Source organism: Dromiciops gliroides, chromosome 5, assembly GCF_019393635.1.
Source record: "Dromiciops gliroides isolate mDroGli1 chromosome 5, mDroGli1.pri, whole genome shotgun sequence".
NCBI lineage: Eukaryota > Metazoa > Chordata > Mammalia > Microbiotheria > Microbiotheriidae > Dromiciops > Dromiciops gliroides.
Window position 1 is genome coordinate 273,361,347 of NC_057865.1, and position 14,708 is coordinate 273,376,054.

Consider the following 14,708-nt stretch of genomic DNA (forward strand, 5'->3'; position numbering starts at 1 on the left):
AAGAGAAAAAAATCACACATAATGAACTGAAGAATCTTCTGACACTTTTTCCCAGAAAAACTTTCATGTTTTAAAAATGATAACTGGGGGGCAGCTAGGTGTCGCAGTGGATAAAGCACTGGCCTTGGATTCAGAAGTACCTGAGTTCAAATTCGGCCTCAGACACTTGACACTTACTAGCTGTGTGACCCTGGGCAAGTCACTTAATCCCCATTGCCCCGCAAAAAAAAAAAATGATAACTGCATGCCAATACCAGCACTGTATGTATGCATACAGGTTGACTTTGGAGTTTAAAATCTTGAGAATATCTTCTGAAATATAGTTATCAGAATATTTTTTAAAATTGTGTGGAGTCTAGGTTAGAGCTCTTATTTTAGATGAATGGTGTCAAATTCAAATGGAAACAGGTCCCATTCACCTGCACATGAGGATCCCATGGGTTGTATATCGATGTAGTTTTACAGTGTGTTTATATCACATTGTCTTTTCATTTAATCTGTTAAATATTTCCTAGTTACATTTCAATCTGGTTCAGGCCACACTTGGGTGTGTTGTGGGCCCCATGAGGCCTGTAGCCACCTTCTATTTTATACCTTCTGTTCTAGACCCACTTTGGCCTTTGTAGGAAGATTAAAATGGTCAAGCCCAGTTAGGAATCCAATGGCTCTCTGCCATTTTCAAGGACATAAAAAAACCCTATCATCCTCTTTAGATTTCCCAAACTGTCTTCTTTAAGTGCTAATGGATTTTTGGAAAGTTGCTAGAATTCCATTCAGAGCATCATTTCTTCATTTATTTTTGTTTGTGGCACTTTTCACATTCTGGAAGTGCTCAGGCTGAGTGTCTCTTTATTTGTTCCTCTTCTTTAGCTGCTGAGAGGCAGGTGTGGAATAGTTGATAGAGGTCTGGCCTTGGAGCCAAAAAGCCCTGAGTTCAGTCCTTCCTCTGACACCCACTGTCTGTGTGACTCTGTGCCCCACGTAGCTCTCTAAGGACTAAAAGTTTCAGAGGGGTTGTTTACCTGCATCAATGGCAGGAGTTTCCTCATCTAAAAGTTCTCGATACTGACAAAATCATGGGTCAGGTCCTTCTCAGCTTGGCAGATACATGAAACATGTTTGCTCCTCCCATGAATCCCCAGAACTTTGATTCTGAAGAGGAAATCCGCTTATTGTTTGCACACTCTTTCACTACCGTATGCTAAACATAAGGGGCTTATATACCATGTGTCATAAAAATCCGGCCCCAAATGTGTTGGTGAGCAATAACTGAGGGAAATAGTTGTCTAATCTCTCTCTCTTTTAGCATAAAACATTTTTTTCTGCTGCATCAGTTGAATAATGAGCATGATTTTCCAATCAAGAAGAAAATGGTTTACTTCATAAGGCTGTGTCCAACTTTCGTAAAACTGCTGTTAATGACAATGACCAAACAGTTCCGTGATCGATCCATTTCCTGATGAGCTTGTGATTGGCACCTGAAGATGTCCTTCCATTATAGCATGACATGGAATAAGAGGAAGAGAATTTGTACTCTGGGTAGTTTTACATGTCATCAGTAATTTTCCCAGTGGTACCAGAAACTTCTCTCCTTCTGTCTATGATGCTTCCACTAGTGTCTCAGAAATAAGCTCAGAAACCTCTTTGCTGGTCATTTCCACAGCACACTTTATTGGTAGTCATTCCCTTTTCAGCACGGGAATGAGGGGGGTAGGGGTTCAGGGTAAGGATACAGTAGAGGAAGCATATCGTTCTTTCTCTGTGGCTGAGTATTGCATTTGCACTGAAATGCAGAGAAGAATTAGGCAATCCTCTTTCATATTGCTTTCTAAATCTTAACCAAACTTTTCTCCCCAAAGCTTTACAAGATTAGTAGGCAGTTAGATAGCACAATGGTGAGACCACTGGCCTCTGAGTCAGGGATCCTGCATCGTATACTCATTAACTTTGTGACCCTGGTTGTTGTTGACTCCTTTTGGGGACTTCTTGACAAAGGTACTGGAGTGGTTTGCCATTTCCTTCTCATTTGACAGATGAGGAAACTGAGGCAAACAGGGTGAAGTGACTTGGCCAGGGTTACACAGCCAGCAAGTGTCTTAGGCCAGATTTGAACTCAGGGTGATGAGTTTTCCTGACTCCAGAACAAACACTCTATCACCTACCTGCAAGTCCCCAAAACTCTCTCTGATTCAATTTCTTCACCTCTCAAAAGGGGATAATTCCTCTTACCTCTCAGGGTTGTTGTAGGATCAAATGAGACAAAGAATAGAAGTGAGCACTTCTTACCTTAAAACACCTTGTAAATAAGGCCCATATAAATGTTAGTAGTAGTGAAAGGTGTTCACTTTTAGTGAAATTAAGTCTCAGAAGGATGCGTCCTGCCCAAGAACATTAAAAAACATTTCACTGAGGTTCCATCCCATAAAGTCATGCAGATTGATTGTCATTGATTGCCAACAAATGTAATCAGGAATGGGACTCTTGAAGAACTTTTATTTATCAGAAAACCTGATCCTTTTAAAGATGGCATCACCCATGCCAATGGGCTCTTACACACCCAAGATTCGTGTGTTTTCTAAAGTTTTGAAAAAAGAAAATGATGCATGTTACTTGAAAATTTCTCAGAGCATCCCTCAACGATCACTCACAGATGTTTCTTTTCAGGTGCTTCGTTCATGGAAGGAATTTGAGCTTGCTGTGATAATTATAAATTTCGGGAAAAAGTTGCTGGACACCTCACAAGGGTTATTTTCGAATGTTGGCAAAACGCCCTTTAGTGATGATGAGCAAGAAGAAGTGATAGAGGAGGTGAGCATTTTGTTTTGCATTTTCTCTTCATGCAAGTGCTTTCTTGGGTCTTTATGAGGACCTGGGATAGTTGGGGGGACACTGGTGATAGTTTAAAAGCAAGAATTTATGTATATGATATGGAAAGGACAACTTTCCTTCTTAAAACTGGATGCTGATATTGAGTTTAGTTTTCAAATACACACACTATCTATATATCTATATTTATATCTATGTCTATGTCTCTATCTCCATCTCTATCTCTCTCTATCTCTATATACACATATTTACTTAAGTGGAGGGTTTCTGTTAAGAAAAAAATCTGTGATGATGAACAAAGACATGCATATATATATATGATAAATATATAGAGATGTATATATATACACAATGCATAATATATGTAGGTATGCATATATATGTTTATGTATCCATATACATAGTTTGCACTCACACATGTGTGTGTGTGTGTATATATATATATACATATATATATGTATATACACACACAAAACTCCATTTCTCTTCTTACATAAACCTTGGGACCATTTCTGTTAGTTACATTGTCACTTAAAGGAGAAAAATCAAAATTAACAATGTGAGGTCTCACACTCTTGTCCTCAAAAAGAAATCACTTATTAATGGCATGCAATCAAATCCAAAATTCTGTCTCTAGTTTTGTTAGGTTGAGAAAAAATGACTTGAATATGTAAGCTTTTAAAATAATCAGTCTTATAATTTAGTATTATTATTATTGTCAGTCATTTCAAAAGTATTTTATTGCAAGGATACCACCAAACTTTTGTTTAAGGTGAAGGGTTCCCCCATTGCTAAAAGTCAGAGAACCACTGAGTTAAGCTATGCACATTATAGCTTTGTAAATCTTAGTTTCATTTGCCAAATACAAAAAGCTGATTTTGAAGATATGTTATCTATTTATGGGGTAAATGCTTAGCAGTAGAGTGTGATTGATGTTCCTAAGTCTCTGTGACGGTATGCTTCTAGGGCATCTCCATCAAGAGAGTGAAGAAATCCAAGACACAGATTGTCATGCTGGACAAAATCAGCGAACAACTCAACCTCATGGAAGGGCAGCTGCTCAAGCTGACAAAACAATGTAACGTGCTTTTTTGCATTATCTGCACCTCTATTTCACTTTCTTTGTATATTTGGGTATCCTCTCATCAAATACATCAAGGGGGAGCACATGGGAATGACAGGGCAGAGTGGGACTGTACTTAAGTGGTTTATTTCAACAGGAACTATAGAAGAATGAGTTGAATTAGGCCATTGAGCTCTTCATGTTTGATAATAGGCCAGGGTCGTGGGCCTGGTCCTGAACATTTTTTGTTGCTCAGTCATTTCAGTCGTGTCTGACTCTTCTTGACCCCATTTGGGAATTTCTTAGCAAAAATATTGGAGTGGTTTACTGTTTCCTTCTGCAGTTCATTTTTGTAGATGAGGAAACTGAGGCAAACAGAGGTAAGTGACTTGCCCAGGGTCACACAGCTAGTAAGTGTCTGAGGCCACATTTGAACTCAGGAAGAGGAATCTTCCTGACTCCAGGCTGGTCACTCTATCTGCTGCTCTACATAGCTGCCCAAAAGATTAAAAAAAAATGGGCTTGTAAAGTACTTTCGTTGTTGTTCAGGGATTTCAGTCATGTCTGACACTTTGTGACTCAAATTGGGGTTTTCTTGGCAAAGATACTGGAGTAGTTTGTCATTTCCTTCTGTAGCTCACTTTATAGAGTAAGAAACTGAGGCAGGGGGGCAGCTAGGTGGCGCAGTGGATAGAGCACCGGCCCTCCAGTCAGGAGTACCTGAGTTCAAATCCGGCCTCAGACACTTAACACTTACTAGCTGTGTGACCTTAGGCAAGTCACTTAACCCCAATTGCCTCACTAACAAAAAAAAAAAGAAACTGAGGCAGACAGGATTAAGTCACTTGCCCGTGGTCACACAGCTACTAAGTGTCTGAGGCTAGATTTGAACTCATGAAGATGAATCCTCCTAATTCCATACTCAGTACTGTATCTACCTTCTTTTGTTTTTTCCTAATCGGATCAGACTTCTCGACTTTCCAAACAGCACTCCAAGCCCCTAACCAGTGTGAAGAAATTAAATGCAACCAACACCCTGAGGACAAGGGATTTTCTGAGATTTTTGAGTGGGGCTGGAGCCACCATTTGAAGAGTTTATCTGAACTCAACTGGTCTTGGGAAAGCCAAAGTCTCACTAAACCTTTGCTTAGTGGGTACCCAGTGTCATAGGGATGTGACCATGGGCAAACATGACTGTCATTACCCCCTCTAGGCCTGCTCAACTGCTGAGTCTTGTCCTATGCCTGCCTAGGCAGCGTCTGAGTGACCCTTTTCTTCCAATTGTTTCTTTTTCCCCCCTCTTTCCACATGTGGTGACATGGTAGATAGAGTGGATGGAGGGCCAACCTTGGAGGCAGGAAAGTCCGGGTTCAAGTCCTGTGTCTGACATCTACTTGTGGTGTGTGACCACAGGCAAGTCACCCAACCTCTTACTGCTCCAGGCAGCTGACTAAAGGGGAGGTAGAAAGGAGTTGTTGGTCTTTATCAGTGGAAGGAACACCCATACCTGGGAGTTCAAAGCAATGAAGTCACAGTTTTGAACTACACCCCCTCAATTCGTCCACAATTATCCATTGGCCCTCTCAAATTTGATTCCTGAGTTGGAGTCCGTATCCTATCTTCTTTTCTTCTTAGTCAGCAAAGAGCCCAGAGAAGTGGAAATCATCTCTCTTGTTATACTCTATAAAAATAAATCACAATAACACCCTGAAAATATAATGAATTGAATTAGACATATACTTTTGGGCATGGCCAATGAAGAATTTATGTTGTTTAACTATGCATATTTGTTACAGGTTTGGTTTCTCTTTCTTTTTTCCCCATAATGGGGGTGGTAAAGTAAGAGAGAAAATAATTGCTTGTTAATTGAAAGAAGAAAATTAATTGCTTTCTAGAAACATGAATTAATCACAGTTGCAACGTAAATAAAATAGGAATTCTAATTTGATACAATAAATTCTCATTTTTCCAACAATCATAATAACCAACGTTTATGTAGCCCTTTTAAGTGTATAAAGTTCTCTGCACATATCTCATTTGAACCTCCCAACAACTGTGTGAATTAGGTGCCACAAATACTATCCTCATTTTTACCAATAGGGAAAGTGAAGATCAGGGAGGGCAGGTGATTTGCCCATAGCCACCTAGCAAGTAAGAGAGTTAACCCTTGGCCCCATATTCTCCTGATTCCATGTCCTTTGATTCACATTGCCTCTCTCTCATTATGTTAAAATCTATATTAAGGGGCAGCTAGGTGGCGCAGTGGATAAGACACCGGCCCTGGAGTCAGGAGTACCTGGGTTCAAATCTGGCCTCAGACACTTAACACTTACTAGCTGTGTGACCCTGGGCAAGTCACTTAACTCCAATTGCCTCAAAAAAAAAAACTCATTGTGGGGCAGCTAGGTGGCTCAGTGGATAAAGCACCGGCCCTGGATTCAGGAGGACTTGAGTTTAAGTCTGGCCTCAGACACTTAACATTTACTAGCTGCGTAATCCTGGGCAAGTCACTTAACCCTCATTGCCCTGCAAAACAAAACAAAACAAAAAAAATCTCCTTGGGTTCTCTTGGTCTCCAAAACTCTCAATATAAAATTATACTTTAAAACACATCATGTGGAATAAAGAAATCTGAGCTTTTCTTCTCTGTCATCCCAAGAAATAATTTATCCATCTTTGTTGTTGTAACACTGAGAATATTCAACTTCATGTTTGTTTACATTTAGATCCTTTTGCTGAACTCACAGGAGCAGAAGACCCCCTTTTTCTCTACCCTATAATTTTAACATGGACCCTCAGAGGCGCCATGAGAGAAGGTAAATGCTTTTCGGTTCCTTATCATTTGCTTTGTGGGCTTAACATTTCAGGGCTTCCTTTTGGTTTCATTATGTGAGACTGTGACCACCAGGTAGCAGATGCAAAGTTTGGGGGTTTCATTTTGATAATGACTTTTGCTCTTGAGCAAAAACAACAGCAAGACATTGGACACCAAGAAGAACCTTTTTACAATATTCTTCCAATAGCCTTTAAGCCATATTTGGCATCATCAATGCTTATTCTTTTTTCTTTTTTGATGCTTAATTTTTTCAAATTTTATTTTATTTGTTTTATTTTAATTTTTTTTCAGTACTTAATTTTTAATGAAAAGCATTAGGCTGATTCAAAGGATAGGCATCCATTTCTTATCTCTTTCAGCCAGCCATATTGTGAATAAAATCTTTAAGGGGCCTTTTTACATGTCTTGATCTCTTTGATGTGTTTAGAGAATGAATGACGTAAAATGACTGAACTTGTTTGACCTCAGAGAGTATTATCTAAGTCATTTGCTCTTGTGGGTTTTCTGTAAAATGAGAACTTTAAGAGGTAAATGCATAAAGTAGTTCATGATCAACAAGATAGTTTTATAATGATGTACTGACTTCTATTGCTTATACAGTAATGAAATTCAAGAACAAACCCCGTTTTCTGGAATTCTTTGTTCAAGTTATGACAAAATGTATTAACGAAGAGAAATTTAACTATGTGGTGGAGATGTCATATACTGTCCAAAACTATCTTAAAAGGTACTCTTAATGTCAATTTTGAGAAATCTAACCCTTTTGTTGGATTTTTCTAGTGGGCCATAGTTATAGATCTTGCTAACTTAATGTTTGATCACCAAAATAAAGAAATCCTTCTCCCAAACAAAATTTTGTGGCTGTAAATAATTCAGAGATTTCTCTTTCTTTTTTTCTTTACTATTACAAGTAATCATTTATTAAATGCCTGATATGTATTAGGCACTATGATAATATGTTATCATATACACACTCAAAAATATGTATATATGTGTATATATCAACATATATATAATCGATGCTCTAATAATACATCATTTATATATATAAATAATATAATACAATTACACAAACAATAGAATAATAATAATACATCATCGAATGCTACATAATTTTTTCAATAAACACCTCTTTCATCCTTGTTTCTTGAGTAGTGCAAATCTGCTCCTTTTCTGTAGTCCACTCGATTCGCATGACCAAGGGTGCAATAATGCAAGGATGCAATGAATGTCCTATTGCATAAATTAAAATGATTGGTGGGGGTTTTTAGGCCCATCATCCAGTTCAGGTCAAATTCCTTGTACATTCTGAGAAATCGGAAATACTTTGGAGGCAATCATTTTGCCTTAATATTTATATGAATACATCAACAGGACGTGTATAGTTTTCCTAATTTAACTCCCTAGACTATGACTAACTTGTTATTTCTGTATTAGGAGAAATGACAACTTTCTTGGAATAAAGAAAGGTCATGCTACAGAAAATGCTGCAGCTAATGAAGACCCAAAGAAATACAAGGCAGCTGCCATGGAGATTCAAAAAGTAAATCTCACTCTGCTTTCTCATTTTTAAAGAAGCAATGAAAACCTGAACAACAATTCTCTCCTTTATTTAGCCCTAAGAGCAGTTTATGGATACAATGGAGAAAAATCAAAGATTTTCCTACCGTAAATCTTGCTTTAGAAAATAAAATAAAGTATAGCTTGCAACATCAAAAGGGGAAAAAGGTGGTAAATCTATTTAAATTCACAATAGGTGTGTACATTTCTTGAAGTGATGCTTTTATAACTAATGGAGGTATAACGTTATCATTATGTACAATATTACATGTCAGTATTTCTTTTGTTGACTTGGTAAATAAGCTTAGTTCTGAATTTCTCCTCCCTCCTTTCCTTTCCTTTCCTTTTTCCTTTTTCCTTTCCCTCCCTCCCTCCTTCCTTCCTCTTTCTCCCTTTATTTCCTCTTTCCATCTTTCCTCTTTTCTCTCTTCTTCCTACTCTCTCCTTTATTCCTCTCTCTATTATTCCTCTCTCTGTGTCCCTCTGTCTCTGTCTCTCTTTTTACCCCCCTCCCATTTTGGAGACCATTTTGATTTAGTAATACAAAAATGTGACCTATTCCCATGGGGTACTGTGACCTGATCATATACATTAGCAAGGACTGAGTGCTTTCACCCCAGCATTCATCCCCAGTCCAGTGTTAGAGGGTGCTCTGGGGAGCTCCCCCAGCTTTCTCTCTAAGAAATCTGGCCATACCTCCCCCTGCCCCTTTCGTGGGGGGTGGTTGATTCATTGCATTCAATGACAGCTTAGACCTTTCTCATCCCTCTTCAGGACACTTCTCCAGTTCCTTCTGACTTTAATTACAAAAACAATTATGTATAGCTCTTTAATTATTTGGGTTTTTTTTATTTTTTGTGGGGAAGAGATTCCCCTTACCAAAAAAAAAAATATATCTCTAATCTTGTGTGTTGTCCCACTGATTATTGTTGCTGGGAGAGGCATAAGACAGGAACTTCAGCTTCCTAATGGTGGTAGCAGACCCAGAACAGTCTGAGTGGAGGAGAGAGAGATTCCCCCTGGGTGGAGAGGTTCTGCAGATGCTCTTGTCTGTGGAGGGTATTGCACTGCTTACTTGTAGCCTCATCATCTTGCCAAGTCCAGGCTGCTCTTAGGCACCTCTAATGATTAGGGCATTTAGGTGACTCAGTGGGTGGAACTCCAACCCTGTAGTCAGAAGGATCTGAGCGCAAGTGGCCTTGTACACTTACTAGCTGTGTGACCCTGGGTGAGTCACTTAACCCTGTTTGCCTCAGTTGCCTCATCTACAAAATGAGCTGGAAAAAGAAATGGCAAATCACTCCAATATCTTTGCAAAAAAAAAAGCCCCAAATGGGGTCATGGAGAGTTGGCCATGACTAAAAATTACTCAAAAACAACAATAAAATAATTAGGAAGTTTGTCCTTGAATTGAGTTGAAATCTGCCTTTATGTAGTTTCCTTCTATTATTCCTTGGTCTACCCTCTGGTGCCAAGCAATACCGCAGCACTTCAGGGCTTTTTTGTTTTTCTTTCATCTTTTTTTTTTTTTTTGCCAAATACAGAACTTTAGAAAACACTTGATGTCAAACTCCATTTCATTGTATGATGAAAGCAATGGATCATGGGCACCTATGATCAATTCACTTTAAAAGTGTGCCTAATGTAAGAAATGATGAGCAGGAAGAGTTCAGAGAAACCTGGAGGGTCTTACGTGAGTTGATGATGAGTGAGATGAGCAGAACCAGAAGAACATTGTACACAGTATCATCAACATTGAGTGTTGACCTACTGTGATGGACTATATTCTTCTCACCAATGCAATGGTACAGAAGAGTTCCAGGGAACCCATGATAGAAGAGGATCTCCAAATCCAAGAAAAAAAAAGAAAGAAAGAACTGTGGAGTATAGATGCTGATTGAACCATATTATTTCTTTTGTTGTGGGTGCTGTTGGGTTTTTTTTTCTTTCTATTTTGAGGTTTTGCATCACTGCTCTGATTCTTTCTCTTGTAATAGGATTAATGCAGAAATAGGATTAATGTTATTATGTGTATATATATATATCTATATCTATATGTATATGTATAGAGATATATAGATATAACCTATATCAGATTACCTGCTGTCTAGGGGAGGGGGGAGGGAGGGGTGGAGGGAGAAAAATCTGAAATTGTAAAGCATGTATAAACAAAAGTTGAGAACTATCTTTACATGTAATGGAAAAAATAAAATACCTCATACATTAAAAAAAAAAAAAGTATGCCTAAGTCGCTCTATTGAAAGTTTGTTTAAGCTGTTAACATAATAGGCTGTTTTTTGTCCTCTCTCAAGTCCACAGAATTACAACTCATGAAACCAAAATCCAGGAAAAAAGATGCTCTGCAAGAGTATTTTACCAAGCGCCTCTCACTGTCAGAACTGCCTGATCTGGAAAAGTAGGTTCATTTCTCTGAAATGTGCTTTTTCCATTTTCTGAATCATATACACCCGCAATCACTTTATATGTACCTGATGAAGTTGTGCTCAATATTGGTTTTTGTTGTTTGCTGGCTTTGAATGTGGTTACAATTGTTATTGCTTAAAGAGCATTTGTGTTGAGTCCTGGTCTACATTTTTCAGTGATTTCCCACCCCAAGCTTCTAAATTATATACTTTTTTTGTTGTTAACATATTTTATACAGAATTTAAAAGGTGACAAGCTTGATGGTGTTTGTCTTTCTTATATATTCAGCATTTTAGAGATGGATAAAATGTTTCTCCCAGGTTATCATGGATATAAGCCCCAAGCCTTGGGCCTTGAATTTGGGAACATTAGGAAAAGTTCAAGTTGGACCTCTGATTCATGCTAATTGTGTGACCCTGGCTAAGTCACTTAACTTCAGTTCCCCAGGCAACTCTAAGACTAAAGCTGCAGAGTTTTAGTGACCATTGGCACTGGTAGAGGGAGCTTCTCTCCCTATATCATTATGATTAGAAGTTTAGGCCTATATACTGGGTGTCCCAAAAGTCTTAGTGCAGTTTTAAGCTGTTAAAACTTGAACACCCTGTGTGTGTATGCCCTTTCCCTCTCTCTCTCCTTTCCTCCTTTCCTTCTCCTCCTCTTCATCCTCCCCCCGCCCCTAGTCTCATGAGCAAACCCAAGGCTCAAGGACATTGAATGACATGTGCAAGGTGCCCAGGCTAGAACTCGCTTCAGTTACCTTGTCGTAACCATGTCCAAGGAGCTGACTTGCTTTGAGGTTTGGGCATGGAGGACCGGTTCAATAGGATTTCTTCCCAGTTAGTAAAAACTAACCCACTGTTGGATGCTCCTTCTGATTCCTAGTCAACTGAGAGTCTAAATGCTACTAAAATGCTATTAAGCATTTTAAACAGGAATTAACTATCCTCTAGGTGCTAAATGAAGATAGAGTACTTTGACATTTGTGGTAGAAATAAAGTCATTTGAAACCTCTGACCCTATATCTCTCACAATAATACTGGACATTAGGGGGATTAATTGTTTGATATCCAGCACATGTTTAATGAAGTTAGTGAGTTTCATTTGCCTTATGTCAGTCTAATATCTACTGACTTCTATATTTACACATATATTGATATCTAACTTATATTAAGGATATTTTCCCCTTTTCATTTCATTCCGTTAATGGTGCCAAGCTATTCATAACTGTACAGCTTTTTCTCATTTTTATGGCATCCCATCACTCCATTATATCAGTGACTTAATTTCTGCATCCATCTTGAATTCTCGGGAAGAAATTATTGCTAGTTTTTTTCCTATTACAAGTAAATATAGTGATTGAATATAGAACATTTTTATTGTTTGGGGTGTTCATATTTTCTTTAATGTAGTACTTGAGTTGTTGGATGTGAGTATTTGCTGGTTACAGATCTTTGAGATTTGATCTCAACAGTTGATTGAATGTGTTACTTTAACACCTTTGTAAAAAATCTTATATATTCACCTAGATACTTTAAAAAGTTATTACAAAGGAGCAGCTAGGTGGTGCAGTGGATAAAGCACTGGCCCTGGATTCAGGAGGACCTGAGTTAAAATTTGGTCTCAGACACTTGACATTTACTAGCTGTGTGACCCTGGGCAAGTCACTTAATCCTCATTGCCCTGCAAAAAAAAGTTATTACAAAAATAGCAACTATTATAAATAAAAAATAGCAACTATTAACAAAGGTAAATAACCAAATAAACATAAAATTGATGGAAGAGAATCTCAATAAAGCGTATCATTTTTAATAGAGCAAAGTGCCAAAACCCAAAAGCAAAAGCAAAGTGCCAGTAACCAAACATATAAGAAATACATTTTCTCTTTGATCTTTCCTAAGTCTGGCTTGAGGTTATGGTGCTTTCAGCTTTATTTGCTTTCTAAGCTATAGTTTGAATTGAGCTGTTTGTTCATCTACTTATGCTGGTCTCACATTCATAATCATTTAATAGAAATCTTTCCACATTTATTTGTTTTTATGCCTCTCATTTTTATTCTGTCATATTATTCTACTATATCAATGAGTATTTATGCAGTATTCTCCAATCATTTGACATGTTTTTAATCCTTTCCCCTTATTATAAATAAGTAGAATGAATGAGTATTTTTGTATAGCTATGAGTAGTATGGGATTGATGAATGAATGAAATGAATTACTAAGCACCAGGCATTGTACTGAGCACTGAGGATCCAAAAAAATAAGACAGGGGCAGCTAGGTGGCACAAAGGATAAAGCACCAGCCCTGGATTCAGGAGTACCTGAGTTCAAATCCAACCTCAGAAACTTGACACTTATTAGCTCTGTGACTCTGGCCAAGTCACTTAACCCTCATTGCCCTGCAAAAAACAAAACAAAACAAAACAAAAAACCCAAAAAAAACCCCCCAAAAAAACCAACAACCCCAAACAGTCCTTACCTTCAAGGGGCTTACATTTTAAACAGAAGAAGACAATACAAATAGGGGAATTGTTGTTTGTCCTTCATTCTCAAAGAGGACCATGACATGAGGAGGTGATATTATGACTTGTAGTGAGGGAGGGCTTTTACAAAGTAACCAGCCTCACTCTCTCCTCCAGAGCCATCTGTGTCCAGTGGCAAGATATACATCAGGATGACTAGAAATGGTCCCAGTTGTTTGACACAATCGGAGTTAAATGACTTGCCCAGGGTCACACAGCTAGTAAGTGTCAAGTGTCTAAGGCTGGATTTGAACTCAGGTCCTCCTGCCTCCAGGGCTAGTGCTCTGTCTACAGTGCCACTTATCTGCCCCACAAATAGGGGAGTAGTAACCAGGGAAAGAAGTTTTGGACTGTGAAGTTTCAGAGATAGCTGATGAATGGTATAACTTCTTTCTCCCAGTAGACTGGATTATTTTCCCCCTTATTTTCATATTGGAGGTTAATTAGAATGTGTCTAAGAATATTGAACCTTGAATTTCTTTCTTGTTGAGAACTGAATTCTTTCCATTCACACATTAGAAATTATTTCTGCTAGTTCTGGGAAGTTACCATTGATTTTCTGGAATATTGTATTAAAATTATTGTATTTTCCTAAAATTTCTGACATGTCAGCATTTTTGAAAGTCTCATTGTGATCTGTCCTTTGAATACATCACTTAATTCTGTGTGTTTTCCAACTGACCGGATTGGTGATTTTTCTGCAACTATTATTTCCCCCAGAGGATCCATTGTTGGCCATAATTCTGTTTTCTACTGTAGTAAGTGATGTTGATTGATTTGATTATTTCAGGTTTTCTATTAAATTCTCCATTGCAATAATTTTCTTCAGTATTTCCTACTCATATTTAAAGCATCTTGTAATTTTAGCTGACTTCATATAATTTTTAAAAACTTTTTTTCAGTCATTCATTTTTTAATTTGACTTTATAATTATTTGTACTGGTGTTGATGCTTGAAAATTTCTTTAATTGTCATTTAGCCTTTTGAGGATATGTCTTTGGATATCTTGCATTTTCATAGGGTATTATAGCTATTGCTATTGCTAAATACTTTTGTAGTATTTATAATATCTAGTGCTTTGGCCCCAAGGAAAAGGCCAAATAGTTTAATTACTACCCACCCAGACTAGGCATTTCTAGATATATTTTGTGCAAAATATTATTATTTTTCTCTCATCTTGTATTCATATAATTAAAAAAAAAATCTTGTTTCTTCTTTCTTCCTCCAGATTTAAAAGAGCTGACGTTAGAAAAATAGCTTTAAAAATCCTGACGGACCTCTTGTGCCCAAGAGTAGTCCGCTATATAAAAAGAAAAAGATTGCACCGATTATTTATTGAGGAGTTGCCCTGGAGAGCCCAGATGAATGTACATTTGGCAAATGCTCATTTCAGCTTATTCAAAGTCAAACTCGCAGAGCGTAAGAAGATTAAAGTTTGCAATTCACAAAATACGATGAGGTATGGAGTGTTCCCCACATCA

At 37.8% G+C, this 14,708-nt stretch overlaps 1 protein-coding gene across 1 annotated transcript in view; it reads left to right on the top strand.

Annotated features, from left to right (window-relative positions):
* CFAP54 (cilia and flagella associated protein 54) overlaps positions 1-14,708 on the top strand; it is a 347,358-nt gene that overhangs the window by 151,888 nt on the left and 180,762 nt on the right. The window contains exons 29-35 of the mRNA XM_043967706.1: positions 2,665-2,808; positions 3,793-3,904; positions 6,616-6,705; positions 7,326-7,452; positions 8,163-8,268; positions 10,598-10,701; positions 14,456-14,686. Coding sequence (XP_043823641.1) covers positions 2,665-2,808; positions 3,793-3,904; positions 6,616-6,705; positions 7,326-7,452; positions 8,163-8,268; positions 10,598-10,701; positions 14,456-14,686 — 914 coding nt within the window. The remainder of the gene's footprint in view (positions 1-2,664; positions 2,809-3,792; positions 3,905-6,615; positions 6,706-7,325; positions 7,453-8,162; positions 8,269-10,597; positions 10,702-14,455; positions 14,687-14,708) is intronic.